Here is a 12,680-nt window from a genome sequence, read left to right as displayed (position 1 = left end):
GGGGTTTGGGGGGTGGCATCAGTGGGCGGTCCCAGCCGGCCCCCCGGCCCAAGGGGTCCTCACTGCGGAGCTTGCGCTGCCACTCCATCTCGTTGTGCAGGAAGGAGGACTGGTCGAAGAAGTCGCTCACTTTGCTGCCCTGTTCATCCTGCTCGGTGGTGGTGAAGAGCCGGTGTTTGGTCTCCTCTGTCAGGAACTCGCAGATGCCAGGCACTGGGAACACGATCTGCTCCATGCTGCGGTCCTGCCGCACGATCTGGGTGCACATGCAGTGGTCACACGCAGAGGTCACACACAGAGGTCACACGCGTACCATGCCCCGCGGCGGCGCTCACCCCCTCAGCACCCTGCCCTCAGGCTCACCTCGATCTGGGACGTGTGGTTCTCGTAGTAAGCCAAGGGGTCCTCCTCCTCCTCTTGGGCCGGCGCAGAAGACTTGAGCATCTGGGACAGCTGCTTGTTGTTGAGGCTGAGCTGGGGGTGGGGAGGGTGCTGAGGTCAGGCCTGGCAGCCCCCCACCGCTAGTCCTGAGCCCAGCTCTGAACTACACCCTGTGAGCTCCCCCCACACCCAGCCAAGACCCAGTGCAGGCCAACTGAGGAGCCCCAAGGGGGAGGGAGGAGCAGGAGTGCCACATCCAGACAATCTATAGGACAGTCAGTGTCTGTCAGTCCTGCCCAGATGTCAACTAGGTCCTGCTCTAGGCTCCGGGCTTCCAGGCCGGCCCTGGGCCTGCCAGGCCTTGCTCCCACCTTAAAGTCTGGGTTTCATCTCACGTGGCAAGGTGGGATTCCACCCAAAGGGAATAGTGTTGAGACCCCCTCCCCAGTTCTAGCCGAGCTCGCAGAGCCTAGCTCTTTATCAGGTCCACGGCCTTGTGCAGGAGCCTCACCCGGAGGCGAGGACACATCCCGGACTCCCGGTGTCTCAGCGTTCATCTCCACCCCAGGAGTCAGAACCCCTCCCTCAATTCCTAGTTAACAGCACATCCAACTCCCGCTAGCCACGCCCCTAAACCCCAACCAAGTTAGGGTCCCCACCATGGAAGAGATGCCCTCAGCCTCTTCCTCTTGGATGCGCTTCACTGGCTTCAGCAGGTGCTGCAGCTGTTTGTTGTGCCTGGAGAGCTGAGCAGAGGGGGCGTGGTCACGGGGCGTGGTCTCTGGTGGACCTGACCTCTAGGGGCGGGGCCTGGGCGTGGGGCCGGACCTGCAGTGCCAGGATGTAGATGTTGTGGCCCACTTCACGTGGGCTCACCTCCGAGTTCTCCCGCTCCTCCTCCTGCAGGTAGGCCTTCTTGATGACGTCCACCTGGTGGGCAGTACTGGCTCGAATGCCCTTTTCCTGGGGCATCGGGACCCAATCTCTAGGCCCACACACTCTACCCAGGAGCACCGTCCCGCCTTCCTGGTAACCCAGCCTCACCAGCTCCTGGGGCCGCAGGCTGATGAGGATTCGCTCAGCATTTTCACTGTCATGCCTGCTCTCCATCAGAGCCAGGAGCAGCTTCGAGGCATTGTCCTGGGGAAGGAGGGAGGCAGGACGTCCAGCACGCCTGCTCACACACTCACGTGTACACACAAGTGTGCACATCACACACAGGCAACCCGCACGCATCGTCACGTGCTTATACACGTGAGCACACACTGTACACACACAATGCTAATGTCACACACCCCAGCATGCACACTCGACACACATGTCACAGGCACCCCATGCACACCCACGTGGGCCACCCCCAGGCCCCACCTTAAGTTGCAGCACCAGATCCATCCGGTACTTGCACAGGGGACTGATGTCGTTGAGAATCAGCGCAGTGATGATGTCTATGCCGTTGGACTCGTGGGTCACAATGCAGGTCTGGCAGGAAGCGATGGGGGATATGGAGGTCCAGGCCCCTCAGAATCATGATGGCTCCAGAGGCTCAGCCTCTCCCCTGCCCAGCCTGCTCCACCCACCCACCCAAGCCGCCACCAAGCCGCCACTGCTGCTGCTCACGCTGCCACACCGCCCACCTGGTTCTCGTGGCAGGGGCCCTGACAGTACTCGGTGAGGGTCTCCAGGGTCTGGATGACAAGGCCCACGTTGTCCTCATTGATGTAGAGCCCCAGCAGCCCCAGGCCTCCCGTGGTGCTGCCGCACATGATGTCCAGGAACTGCAGGGTCTCGCACACCAGGTTGTAGTTGGTTTTGTTGTTCTGACAGCGCAAGAAGTTCTGTGGAGCGCAGAGGGTGTGAGCCGCAGGGCTCAGGGGGAGCGGGAAGCGGAAGCCCACTGAGGAGCAGCTGCTGCGTGTGTGGGGGCAGGGGGCTGGCAGCAGAGAACAGTGGTGCCCAGGCCAGATGAGGGGGCAGGTGTGCGGCGAGGGGCTCACCTGCAGGTCCCGGTTGTGGTTCTCGCACAGCAGCTGCAGGAAGCGCAGGATGGGCTGCATAATGAGCACGGCCATGCCCATCTCGTTGCTCTGCACGCGCTCGCCCACCTCATGCCCCCGGCGCAGGCTGGGGCTCAGTGAATAGCGGGACGAGGAGCCGGGCATGGAGAAGGAGGCCACGCGGCCTACGGGGTGAGGCCTGTCAGGCTGAGGCCGCTGGGGGCAGCCAGAACCTCACCCTTACCCTGTGTTCCCACCACTAGTCCCCCGCCTGCGCATCTTGCCTGCACCCTTATCCCCCTCACCCTGCACCCTCTGGCCTGCCCAGCGACTTCTGTGTTCCTATATCCACACCCTACCCTGACCTTTGGCGGAGGGGTCTGCCGGTTCCCGGTCCTCGTGTGGCTGGCTGCCCAGGTCGCTCATGTTGACGGCCACCGTGGACTTGGTCTCCTGCTGGGCCCGCTTCATGCGGTCATGCAGCACCTTGAAGAATCGTTCTGACTTCTTGTCGCTCGTCATCAGGTTGTAGAAGGATTTCTGGGGGTGGACAGTGAGATGGGGGCAGCCTCAGCACTGGGTGTAGCTCTAAGCAACCCTTGGTAAGACCTCAGAGGGCCCCGGGAACACCCAAACCAGAATGAGGCCGGGGGAGATGATACCCCTGTGCCCTGTGATGAGGGCCGGGGTGGGGAGCACTCGAAGGGCCTGTAACTGCTGTAACTGAGGTCCGAGTCCTGCACCACCTCCTAACCTTCTCCTTTGTCTGCCTTGGCCTTGAATTAGCAGCCAGAGGGATCCCTTTGAAGCCTAAGTCTGTCCCTCCTCTGCTGGACACCCTGTGGTGGCTCCATCTCCCCAGAGGAAAAGCCATGCTGCCTGGTGCCCAAGCTGCCACCTCTCTGAACCCAGGTCAACCGCTCGCCCGCCAGCCTCATCGGCCACTTCCCCTCCATGGCCTCTGCACTGACTTCCTGCTCTGCTGTGTGACCGGCCCCCCAGTCCACTGCTCACCTCCAGATCCTCATCAAAGTGTTCCTGATCACTCTAAGACCTCCCTGCCCCAGTGCTCCCTAAGCCCCTCGCCTGAATTACCGTCCGACATGCTCTCCATATTACACAGCGATTACATTTACAGGCTGTCGTCTCCACTGAAGGTAAGTACCAAGAGAACATAGGTTTTGCCTTTCTAATTCACTGCTGAATCCTTAGTGCCTAGAACACTGCCAGGCACACAGAAAGCTCTCAGCTTGGGCCTACTGAAAGACTGAATGAGCGAATGGATGAAAACAAAGCATCAGACAGGGCTGTTTGGAAAAAGCAGGTCTTTAGTTGGGCCGTAAAGACTGAGGAGGAAGTGGAAGAGGAAGGAGGTCTGAGCAGACACTGGGGGCAGGAATGAGTGGACATCATAGTAGGGGGCAGGATGGTGGGGAGACACGCTCAGGCCCGGCTGGAGAAAAGGGGGTGACCAGCACCCAGGCCTGTGGCCATGCCCTACCTCCTCAGGACTTAGCCACTGTGCCCCCTGTCCTGAGCAGGAAACACCCACCCGAAGGAGGTGAGCACCAAGCCCCACAGCCTCTCCTCACCTGGATCTCGGTGTTGCCTCCGTCCAGCAGGCGGATGGCCAGGCCGATGCTCTCCTGGAAGATCTTCTCATTCTTGGTGCTGGTAATGAGGTCACACACCAGCTTGGTGGCCCCCTCTTTGTCCAGGCGGCACTGGGTGGCTGCGATTGCAGACCAGTCTTGGTCCAGGCCTGGAGTGGGGGAACTCACTTGAGGGGGAGCTAGTAGGGCTGGGAGAGCAGAAGGGAGGGCCCAAGGCTTGGGTGAAAGGGGACACCTGAAGGCAAGGCAAGGGGAAGGCAACACTGACCAGTGCCCATGGGGTCTGGAAGGTCCCCCCTCGAGCTGGACTTCCGATTCTGGAGGTAGTTTTGTAGCAGCATCTTGCGCAGCTGGTTGCCCTGGGGGGACAGGAACGAAATCCACAGTGACACATTTTACCACTTACAGATTGGCCTGATGGTCCTGGACCCTCCTGGCCAGGCCACCTGGTATGGGCCTGCCTGAGCACTCACCCGGTCCCCGTACTTGGTCTTCTTGAGCAGCATTTGCTGCAGGGTCCGCAGCACCTTGACACACAGCTTCTCTTCCGACTCCATGAGGTCCTTGGTATGTTGGATCAGCCTGGAGGGTGGGGAGGGAGGGCAGGCTCAGGGCAGCCCCCCAGCCTCCCTCTAACCTCTCCCAGCCCCGTCCCAGGCAGGAGCACTATCTATTGGCCCTCTGACCCAATGGGCCCTTCTCTGTCCCAGGCCGCTGCACCCCTGCCACCCTTGCACCCCAGCCCTGCATCCACTCACTTGGACAGGAAGCCCCCACTCTCACAGCGCTGGTAGGCCTCACTGCCCTCCAAGAAGAGCAGCTCAGGCCAGTGCAGGACATCCACCAGCACAGACAGCTCGGCCTGCACCAGGGGCTTCAGCCGCTCCTCCAGGGCTGTGATGATGTCCTGGGGTGGACAGGACAGTCACTGCCAGGCAAGGCGCAGGCTGCCCAGGTTGTCCAGTGCCTGTCTGTGGGGCCCTGGACCCACAGAACTGCCCTGGTCAAGGCAGGACTTCTGTCTGCTCTGAGCTCCTGGCTGGAAGCCCAGAGCCCTGGCTCCTCTCCCAGGCCCTCCTCTAGCTCTGTGTGACCTTGGGCAAACCCCCTGCCCTCTCTGGGCCTCAGTCCTCTGACGCATGAAGACCATAACCCACTGGACCCCTTCTATAGGCCAAAGGTAAACAAAGGAGCGCTGCACAAACTGGAAGTGCTGTCAGGCATGAGGAGCATTTGACTCCCTTCGTGAGTGCCAGCCCTACTGGCAGGCCACTGGTTCTCCTGGCAGCCCCTGGATGATGTTCCTCAGTCCCCGCCCAGGCCTGCCCTCCACAGCCCCTGGGGAGAGCGGGCAGCACAGGAAGGTGCAGTTCCCAAGAACATGCTCTTCTGAAGCAGCTCCCCACACCCACCTGCAGCTTCTCGATGATGTTCTTGTAGTCCCACTGGTTGGCAGTGGGGGTGACGCGAGGGAAGGCCCGCGTGGTGGCCTTGTAGTTGGAAGCATTCCGCTGGGCGGCAGCTACACAACTGATGCCACTGCTGAGCAGCAAGCTGATGTGGGCATCCAGGTCCATGGGCAGCGAGATGGCCCGACCCTTGGCTGTGGGGGGAAAGGTAGGAGGGCTGCTGCACTGCTAGATGGAGGGTCTCGAGTGCAGGCAAATGAACTCTGACCCTACTTAGGCTAAGGCTCCCTTGCCCCCTTTTTTGGGTAAAAAGAGTAATTTTCTACCTCTTTGATTCCAGCCTGACTCCCCCTCACCTCTCTCCCACCTTCTTTCTCCCCTCTCCACTTCTCCCTAGCAATCTACAGGGCTCCCTCCTGCCTAAGACCATTTGAAAAACACAAGAAACTCTGGTTGGGGAATGGCACCCAGCACCCTCCTCCCAGAACTGACTCAGAGAAAATAGCTTCTCTCAATTGTCATGATGCCAGTTTGACACCAAGAAGGATTTACTGAGAGCCAACTGGGGATGGAGCAGATGATGGGCAAGCTTAGGGGTAATATGTTTATTGTGGGGCAGGCATCCCTCTGGTGGAGGGAGGGGAGAGGTGGTGGGAGCTAGCCAGCGTCCCTGGCACACTCACCCACCATGGCGAGGGTCCGGATGCAGGCCTCCACAGTGCCCTTGTGCTGCTGCTGCAGCCACGGACACTCAAGCAGCCGTGTGGTGGACTGCAACAGCTGCACTACGATCGTCTGGTGCGTCTGCAAGAGATAACACACCCGCGGCTGTAGCCTGGCCCACCCCAAACCTGGACAGCCCCTGGCCCAGGAACCAGGGCCCACTGAAGCTGCATGGGTGAAGGGACAGACCCTCCAATAACTTTCAATTGCTTTTGTGCCCGTTTGGAAAAAAATAACAGCTTCCCTTTTAGCAGTGCACAACCTGCCCAACTGTACAGGGAAACCCTAAGGTTCAGGCCTAGGGCTTATAGCCCTATTGCTGACCCTTTTCTTCCTTTAGAAATTTCTTTGAAAAATTAATGTGAAGATATATTTACATGATTCAAAACCCAGAAGGCTATAAAAGGGCATACTTTGACAAGTCTTCCCCACCCTTGACCCTATCACCTCCATTCTCTCATACTCTGCCCTGGGGCTGATGAGAGGTAGGGAAAGCTGATACAAATTACCTGAGTCCCAGAGTCCCAAAGGCATCCCAGGACCAAAACACATGTCAAAATAAACCCAGGCTTCTGGAAGAGTGGACACAACTCTTTCATGCTCTCAGAAGCACTAGCCCCATGTCACTCCCAGTTTCTCTACCTGTAGGTAGCCCCTATTATCAGTTTCTTGGGTATCCTCCCAGGGTTTCTTTAAGATTTAAGTAGGCTAGCAGGCTGTCTCCTCGGGGATCCTGGGTCCCTTTCATTCAAGAGGCTCAAGGCTGTAAGCTGGCTCAAGTCTGGGAATCTAGGAATTGACGGAGGGGTCATGACACTTCCCGTCAGTCAACTGAAACTTCATTCACCAGCCTGGGGCTTTTCTGCTCAGACAGATGAGGAAGGCTCTCGGAGGCTGTCTGCCTCATTTAGCTCTGGCGCTCCGGTCCACCGCAGTGAGTGTGCCCACCTACCTTGTCACTGGTGAGTCAGCGTGGCCCGGCCTCCCCCTACCACCCAGATCCACCAGACCTATATGTTCTATATGGTACAGTCCCCACTGTAATTTCTGACCACAGAAACTGTCAGATAATGTTTGCTGTTTTTTTTTTTTTAAACAATTAGCTTTATTCTTTTTTTTTTTTTTTAAGATCTATTCATTTATTTATACAAGCACTGGGCACAGTCAGAAGCGCGGGAGGGTGAGAGAGTTCACCAGAGCCAGAGCGGGGAGCAGAGTAGGCAGAAGGACTGAAGTACACTGCTGAGGGGAGCAGCGGGCGGCAGGAGAGGTCTGCGCGCCATGTGGGACCCTCGCCCAGTGGCCGGGGAGCAGCCGGGGATCAAACCGGCGCTGCAGAGGCTGCAGGCAGCTTCGCAACCCAGCGCTCAACTGCTGCACCACTGGGGAGGCCCAATGTTTGCTGTTTCAAACTACCAAATGCCAGGTCATTTGCTACATGGCAGGAATAACACGCACTTGTGTGTCCTTCTGCTATACTTTATGCACTCCAAGGACTCTAGATTCTGATTTTCCCTCTTCCCTACCCAAAAGCTGCCAGGGCAGGAGAAGCTCACCTGCAGGGAGGTGCTGTTCTCAGAGAAGGGGGAGCTAAAGAAGGCGTTGATGGTGTCCAGCACGACAGTCAGCACGTACTTCTCCAGGGTGGGGTCCGCCACACGCTTCTCCCGCTTACTGCAGACCTGGGGTAGAAAAGAGGGATGCTGGGGGTCCAGTACCCAGGGCCACTCCCACCTCTAGAAGCCCCCCTGGGCCCCTGCCACAACCTGACCCCACAGTCCACTGCACCCCACAGTCCACAGTCCTGCACTCCCACAGGGACGAACCCGAGCCATGTCCAGGGTGAAGTTCTCAAAGAGTGTCCAGATGTGGTTGCTGGTGTAGATCTCCTTCATCTCCACCTCCGTGTCTACGTAGCAGTGGTTCACGAAGTTCACGTAGGCTATCTTCACCTGGGCAGCCGGGTGGGAGGTCGGGGGCATGAGCAGGGCCACACGCCCAGGTTTGCCTTCGCTGCATTTCACCAACTCCTCCCTGACCTCCCCGCTGCTCCCCTGCTTGCACCCTGCCCTGCACCTCCCAGCTCCTGTCTACCTCCCCATTTTCCTTTTCCTCCCTCTTCCCGTCCACCATGCAGGCTGAATGGCTGCCTCGGCCTGGCTCCACCAGCCCTTCTCCTCCCCAGCCTCCCCAACTCTCTCCTGCCACCTTCCCAGGCCCCACCTCTGTGATGCAGTCCTCATGTGTGACCACAGACACCACATCCTCCAGGGGCAGCAGGGAGGTGCACTTGATCTCAGTGTAGACGTTCTTGCCCTCGGCACAGGCAGCCAACAGGTCCACCAGGGAGATGTGGTACATGAGGGGGCTGTGGTCCTCCACACCATCCCGGGCGGCCTTCATCATGTCCAGAAGGTGGGCCAGTGAGGCCTTGTCATTGTAGAACACAACAACATCGTCTCCTGCATTGGTCAACTGCAAACGAGAGGCAGGCGTCAGGGGCCTCAGTCCAGCGGCCTGGTCCCCCTTCCTCCCGTGCTCACCAGGGAGACTGAGACTGACCCCAGCCTGTGCAGGACATTCAAGAAAACCCTCCTCTGGGGCCTCCCTGGTGGTGCAAGGGGCTAAGCACTGCACTATGAAGCAATCCTCTGCAGCACGAGTTCGATCCCCAGCCGGCCAGGGAGCAACCCACATGGCACAGCAGACCTCTCCTGTCTCGCCCGCTGCTCCCCTCAGCAGTGTATTTCAGTTCTTCTGCCTGTTCTGTTCCCCACTCTGTCTCTGGTGAATCCTCTCACCCCTCACATCTCTAGACTGTACCCCAGCTCTTGTATGCATAAATAAATCTTAAAAAAAAAAAAAGAAAACCCTCCTCTGCCTGAGTTCTTGGGGCTCCCTGGCCCTTGGGGTCTTAGGCTGATGTCTCAGGCCCTCTGCCATCAAGAACACCAAGCTCTGGAGTCAGAAAGTCCCTCTAGGAAAAACTGTCCCACGTGGGCTCATCTCACAGGCAGCTCCTCCAAAAAGTCCTTTCTAATCCCCCTCACCCCTCCTCCCCTGTGCTCCCACAGCTTGTTCATTTAAACCCTCCGGGAGCACATGCTGCATCCCTCTGGTGTCAGCAATTATGTTATCACATGAATATAATAACAACACCACCTAGCATCGACAGCAGTTCCAGTACAAGGAGTCTCTCATCTCACTTGAGTGTTTGCTCCTTCTCCCCCTGCGCCCCACAATGTGAGAAGAGACCACATCTGTCCCAGACTAAGACTCAGCTCTTCATCCTCTGTGCCTTCAGTTACAGGTGTTTACTGAGTACCTACTATGTGCCAGGCTGGGGCCCAGCAACGAGCCCACAGGACCTGGTTCCTGACTCTGCCCCCCACCCTGGCCCCAGAGATTACATGGGACTGACTCCCCAGGTATGAGTGGTCCTTGGCACGCAGCAGCATCATTTTTAAATTAATGATAATAAATGACTGATGAATGAATGAGTGCTTGAGTTTTTTCAGGCCTGAGTTCTATCAGGTACCCAAGTTCTACAGGCACTGGCCTGAGTTCCATTAGGCCCATACCTAGGTTCCACCAGACTCACTTCTGTAACCGTGGCTCTTCCTGCGCACCCCCTCCACAGCCCAGCACCCCATTCCTTCTGTCACCAGCTGTCCAGCTTCTCCAACTCCACCCCGCCACCCCAGTCCCCACGTGTCCCCACAGCCCTGCCCTCACCTCAGTCATGATCATGTCCTGGCACTTCTTGACATATTTGCCCTCGGCCTTGATGACAGTGTGCAGGAAGTCCAGGTACTGCACGTGGCGCCCGTGGGTGGCCAGCAGGTGCACAAAGTGCTGCAGCACCGGCTCGCTGATCTCGGAGCACAGCTGGTAGTTGTTCAGGAAGATGTGCTGCATGGTCTCGGCCTCCAGGAGCTGCGGTGGGCGCTGTGGCAGTCAGAAAGGGGGCCAAGGCCCCGCCCACCCTCCCCACCAGGTGCCCCAGCCCACGCCCTCACCCCCGGCGTGAGGAAGAGGTGCAGGTGCTTGTGCAGCAGGGCCTGGTTGCCGGGATTCCCTGCGCAGAACTTCTGCAGGAACTGGTGTGTGTAACGCAGGATCTCTAGCATCTTGGCGTCGCTCTGCACAGACAGGGGAGAAAGAGCTGGGCCCACACAGGAGGGAAGGTGGGTCTGCAACCTGCACCCCGACAGGCATGGGTAGGTCAGGGTGTGGCACTAGGGACCGCAAGGGGGACAGGTTCATGGTGGAAGCTGGGCTTCCAGGTCAGGAAATGAAAAAGTGTGAGGGGATGAGCATCAAAGGTTGAGGTGAAGCTGGAGGCAGCAAGGGTCAGGGTTAGGGGACAGGATCAAGAGGCAGGGTGAGTTAAGATCAAGATCAGTCAAGGTGAGGGGCACAGAGTGAAAGGTTGAGAGGAGGGAGGATAAGTTTGGAGTCAGGAGCCACAGTGGGCCTGGGGACCTCTGGGTAAGAGTCAGAATGAGGCCAGGGGCCAAGATGAGGCCAGAGCTGACATCACAGGTCAAGAAGCTGGGGTCAGACTAGGGTCACCATAGACTGAGGTAAGGAGGCTGAGGGTCAAAGGTTAAAATGAAGCTGAGATTATCAGGATTAGGCCAGAGAAGGAGACAGAAGTTAGGGTCAAGGTCAAGAATCAGGGTGAAGCTAGGGTCAAATCAAATCATAATAGGTCAGGATGAGGGGTGAGAAGATACTAAGATTGAATTCAGGGGTCAAGGTGGGGACAAGCCAGGGTCAAATGTCAGGGTGAAGCTGGGTTAGATCAGCTTTAGGGGTTACTATTATTTCAGGGTTCAGGGTGAAGCTGCCCTGGGGAATCAGAGGTCAGAAGTCAGGGGTCACCTTGTCGTAGGGAATCTGCAGCAGGTCCAGCATGACCTTGTGGGCATCCATGTTCTTGAGCAGCCGTTGCTGTTTCTTCCTCATCTGCTCCCCAACGCCACACATCTTATTCAACCGCTCCAAGATCTGGGGGGCACAGAGGTGAACATGGAGCCTCTTCCCTCCTCTGTCCAGCCCACATCTCAGGCCGGTCCTAGTGCCTGCCAATCTCAGCTGAATTCCAGCTCGCAGCAGAGAAGGAAGAGGGAAGGAGGCCACACCAATGAATCAGATCATCATGACAAGGCAGGGAAGCACTAAAAACCCAATTTCATCCATAAAAGTAAATACAAAGATATGACTGTGAAATGGAATTTCATTAAATTCCTTCAGCTTTAAAATAATTCCATCTGGCCCTCGGCAGGAAAAGCTGGAAGATGTCTATTTTGCAGGCTGGGGGCCAGCAGAGCAGGAAAGCAGTTGTGGCCCCGCCCCAGGGGGAGCCTCCTAGGCAGGCAGGGCCCCTCCCTGAGGTCCCCTGGCCACTCACGCCCTTGACGATCTGGTAGTTCTCACTGCTCTTCTCCCCAGGCGTGTGCAGAAAGCCTTCCTCATCCGTGGGCTGCTGGGGGCACAGGAGGTCGAGGTCAGCCAAGCCCAGCCCTCACAGAGAACCAGCTCCCTGCCGCCCTGCTCACCTCCTTCTTGTCTTTGACAGTGCCTGCCTCCACCTCCTCGCCCTTGCCACTGCCCTTCTTGTCCACCCACAGCTCGGACTTCTCCACCATGGTCCGCAACCGGTCCAGCTCCGACTTGATCACCTTGTAGTTCTCCACATCCTGGGCTGAGATCAGCAGCTGCACCTGAGGGTAGAGCATGGGTGTGGCTGGTGAGATGACACCCCCGGGTGCACTCCTCATAGAGACCCCCAGTGCCTTCCCTGCTCCAGGTCTCTAGCTCTGGAATCTGCGCTCCACCACTGTTCCTCTGCACCTAGCCAACTCCTGCTTAATGCTTATGTCCCTGCCATAACTCCACCACCTCCAGGAAGCCTTCCCTGATGGCCACAGACCTCCCTGCACTCCCTGTCTTGAGTTGCCTCATCACCAGCCTTCAGCTATTCACCAACTTCTGTCACATGTCACTTGTTTCCTTGGACACTGAGCAGGGTCCAAGGCAAAGCACACTGGATGACTGGATGCTGGCTGAGAGACACCTGAACCCAGATTCCCATCTTACTTGCTCTGGGTCAGTGGGTAAGGGAGGAAATCTCCCCACACCTCGATTACCCCCTTCAGTAAAATGGAATGAGAGTGGTAACCACGTCGTCACTACAGCTGCTCTGAGGATCCCACTACATGAGCCCAACGCTCAGTGCCTGGTACACAGTGTGCCCTCCCCAGATGCCCATTTGTAGAGACTGAGTGACCAAGAGCACCCGGGGGCTATCGAGACCACGTGACAACTCACCCAGACCTGACTGAGGGCTGACTGTGTGCCAGGTGTGACTTGAAGCACTTAGCAAAGGTACCTGGGATATAGCTTGCAAACTGTAAAGTGCTGCCCATATCATAAGGGAGGACAGGCCTGGAGCCAGGCTGAGAAGAGCTATGGGTGTCCAAGACCTGGCCCTCCCCTTTAAGGGGCTCAGCAAGGCCAGAAACTGCAAATGTGCATCAAGATCTCGTGAGTTG

At 57.7% G+C, this 12,680-nt stretch overlaps 1 protein-coding gene across 2 annotated transcripts in view; it reads right to left on the bottom strand.

Annotated features, from left to right (window-relative positions):
• Window positions 1-12,680, bottom strand: part of ITPR3 (inositol 1,4,5-trisphosphate receptor type 3) — a 66,259-nt gene that overhangs the window by 8,976 nt on the left and 44,603 nt on the right. The window contains exons 26-48 of one of the 2 annotated variants that reach the window (XM_037519532.2): window positions 11,685-11,849; window positions 11,537-11,611; window positions 11,008-11,133; window positions 10,140-10,262; window positions 9,856-10,056; window positions 8,344-8,595; window positions 7,947-8,072; window positions 7,677-7,802; window positions 6,081-6,201; window positions 5,401-5,591; window positions 4,747-4,895; window positions 4,462-4,570; window positions 4,257-4,347; window positions 3,968-4,137; window positions 2,741-2,915; window positions 2,376-2,560; window positions 2,016-2,216; window positions 1,750-1,860; window positions 1,426-1,521; window positions 1,210-1,311; window positions 1,041-1,127; window positions 364-474; window positions 64-256 (exon numbers count right to left, since the gene is read on the bottom strand). In XM_037519532.2, coding sequence (XP_037375429.1) covers window positions 64-256; window positions 364-474; window positions 1,041-1,127; window positions 1,210-1,311; window positions 1,426-1,521; window positions 1,750-1,860; window positions 2,016-2,216; window positions 2,376-2,560; window positions 2,741-2,915; window positions 3,968-4,137; window positions 4,257-4,347; window positions 4,462-4,570; window positions 4,747-4,895; window positions 5,401-5,591; window positions 6,081-6,201; window positions 7,677-7,802; window positions 7,947-8,072; window positions 8,344-8,595; window positions 9,856-10,056; window positions 10,140-10,262; window positions 11,008-11,133; window positions 11,537-11,611; window positions 11,685-11,849 — 3,286 coding nt within the window. The remainder of the gene's footprint in view (window positions 1-63; window positions 257-363; window positions 475-1,040; window positions 1,128-1,209; window positions 1,312-1,425; window positions 1,522-1,749; window positions 1,861-2,015; window positions 2,217-2,375; window positions 2,561-2,740; window positions 2,916-3,967; window positions 4,138-4,256; window positions 4,348-4,461; window positions 4,571-4,746; window positions 4,896-5,400; window positions 5,592-6,080; window positions 6,202-7,676; window positions 7,803-7,946; window positions 8,073-8,343; window positions 8,596-9,855; window positions 10,057-10,139; window positions 10,263-11,007; window positions 11,134-11,536; window positions 11,612-11,684; window positions 11,850-12,680) is intronic. The other variant, XM_037519533.1, reaches the window with a different exon arrangement.

The sequence above is a fragment of the Talpa occidentalis genome, unplaced genomic scaffold (assembly GCF_014898055.3).
Source record: "Talpa occidentalis isolate TD23 unplaced genomic scaffold, MPIMG_talOcc4v2.1 talOcc4.2, whole genome shotgun sequence".
NCBI classification, from domain to species: domain Eukaryota; kingdom Metazoa; phylum Chordata; class Mammalia; order Eulipotyphla; family Talpidae; genus Talpa; species Talpa occidentalis.
This window is presented reverse-complemented; position numbering and strand designations above follow the sequence as displayed.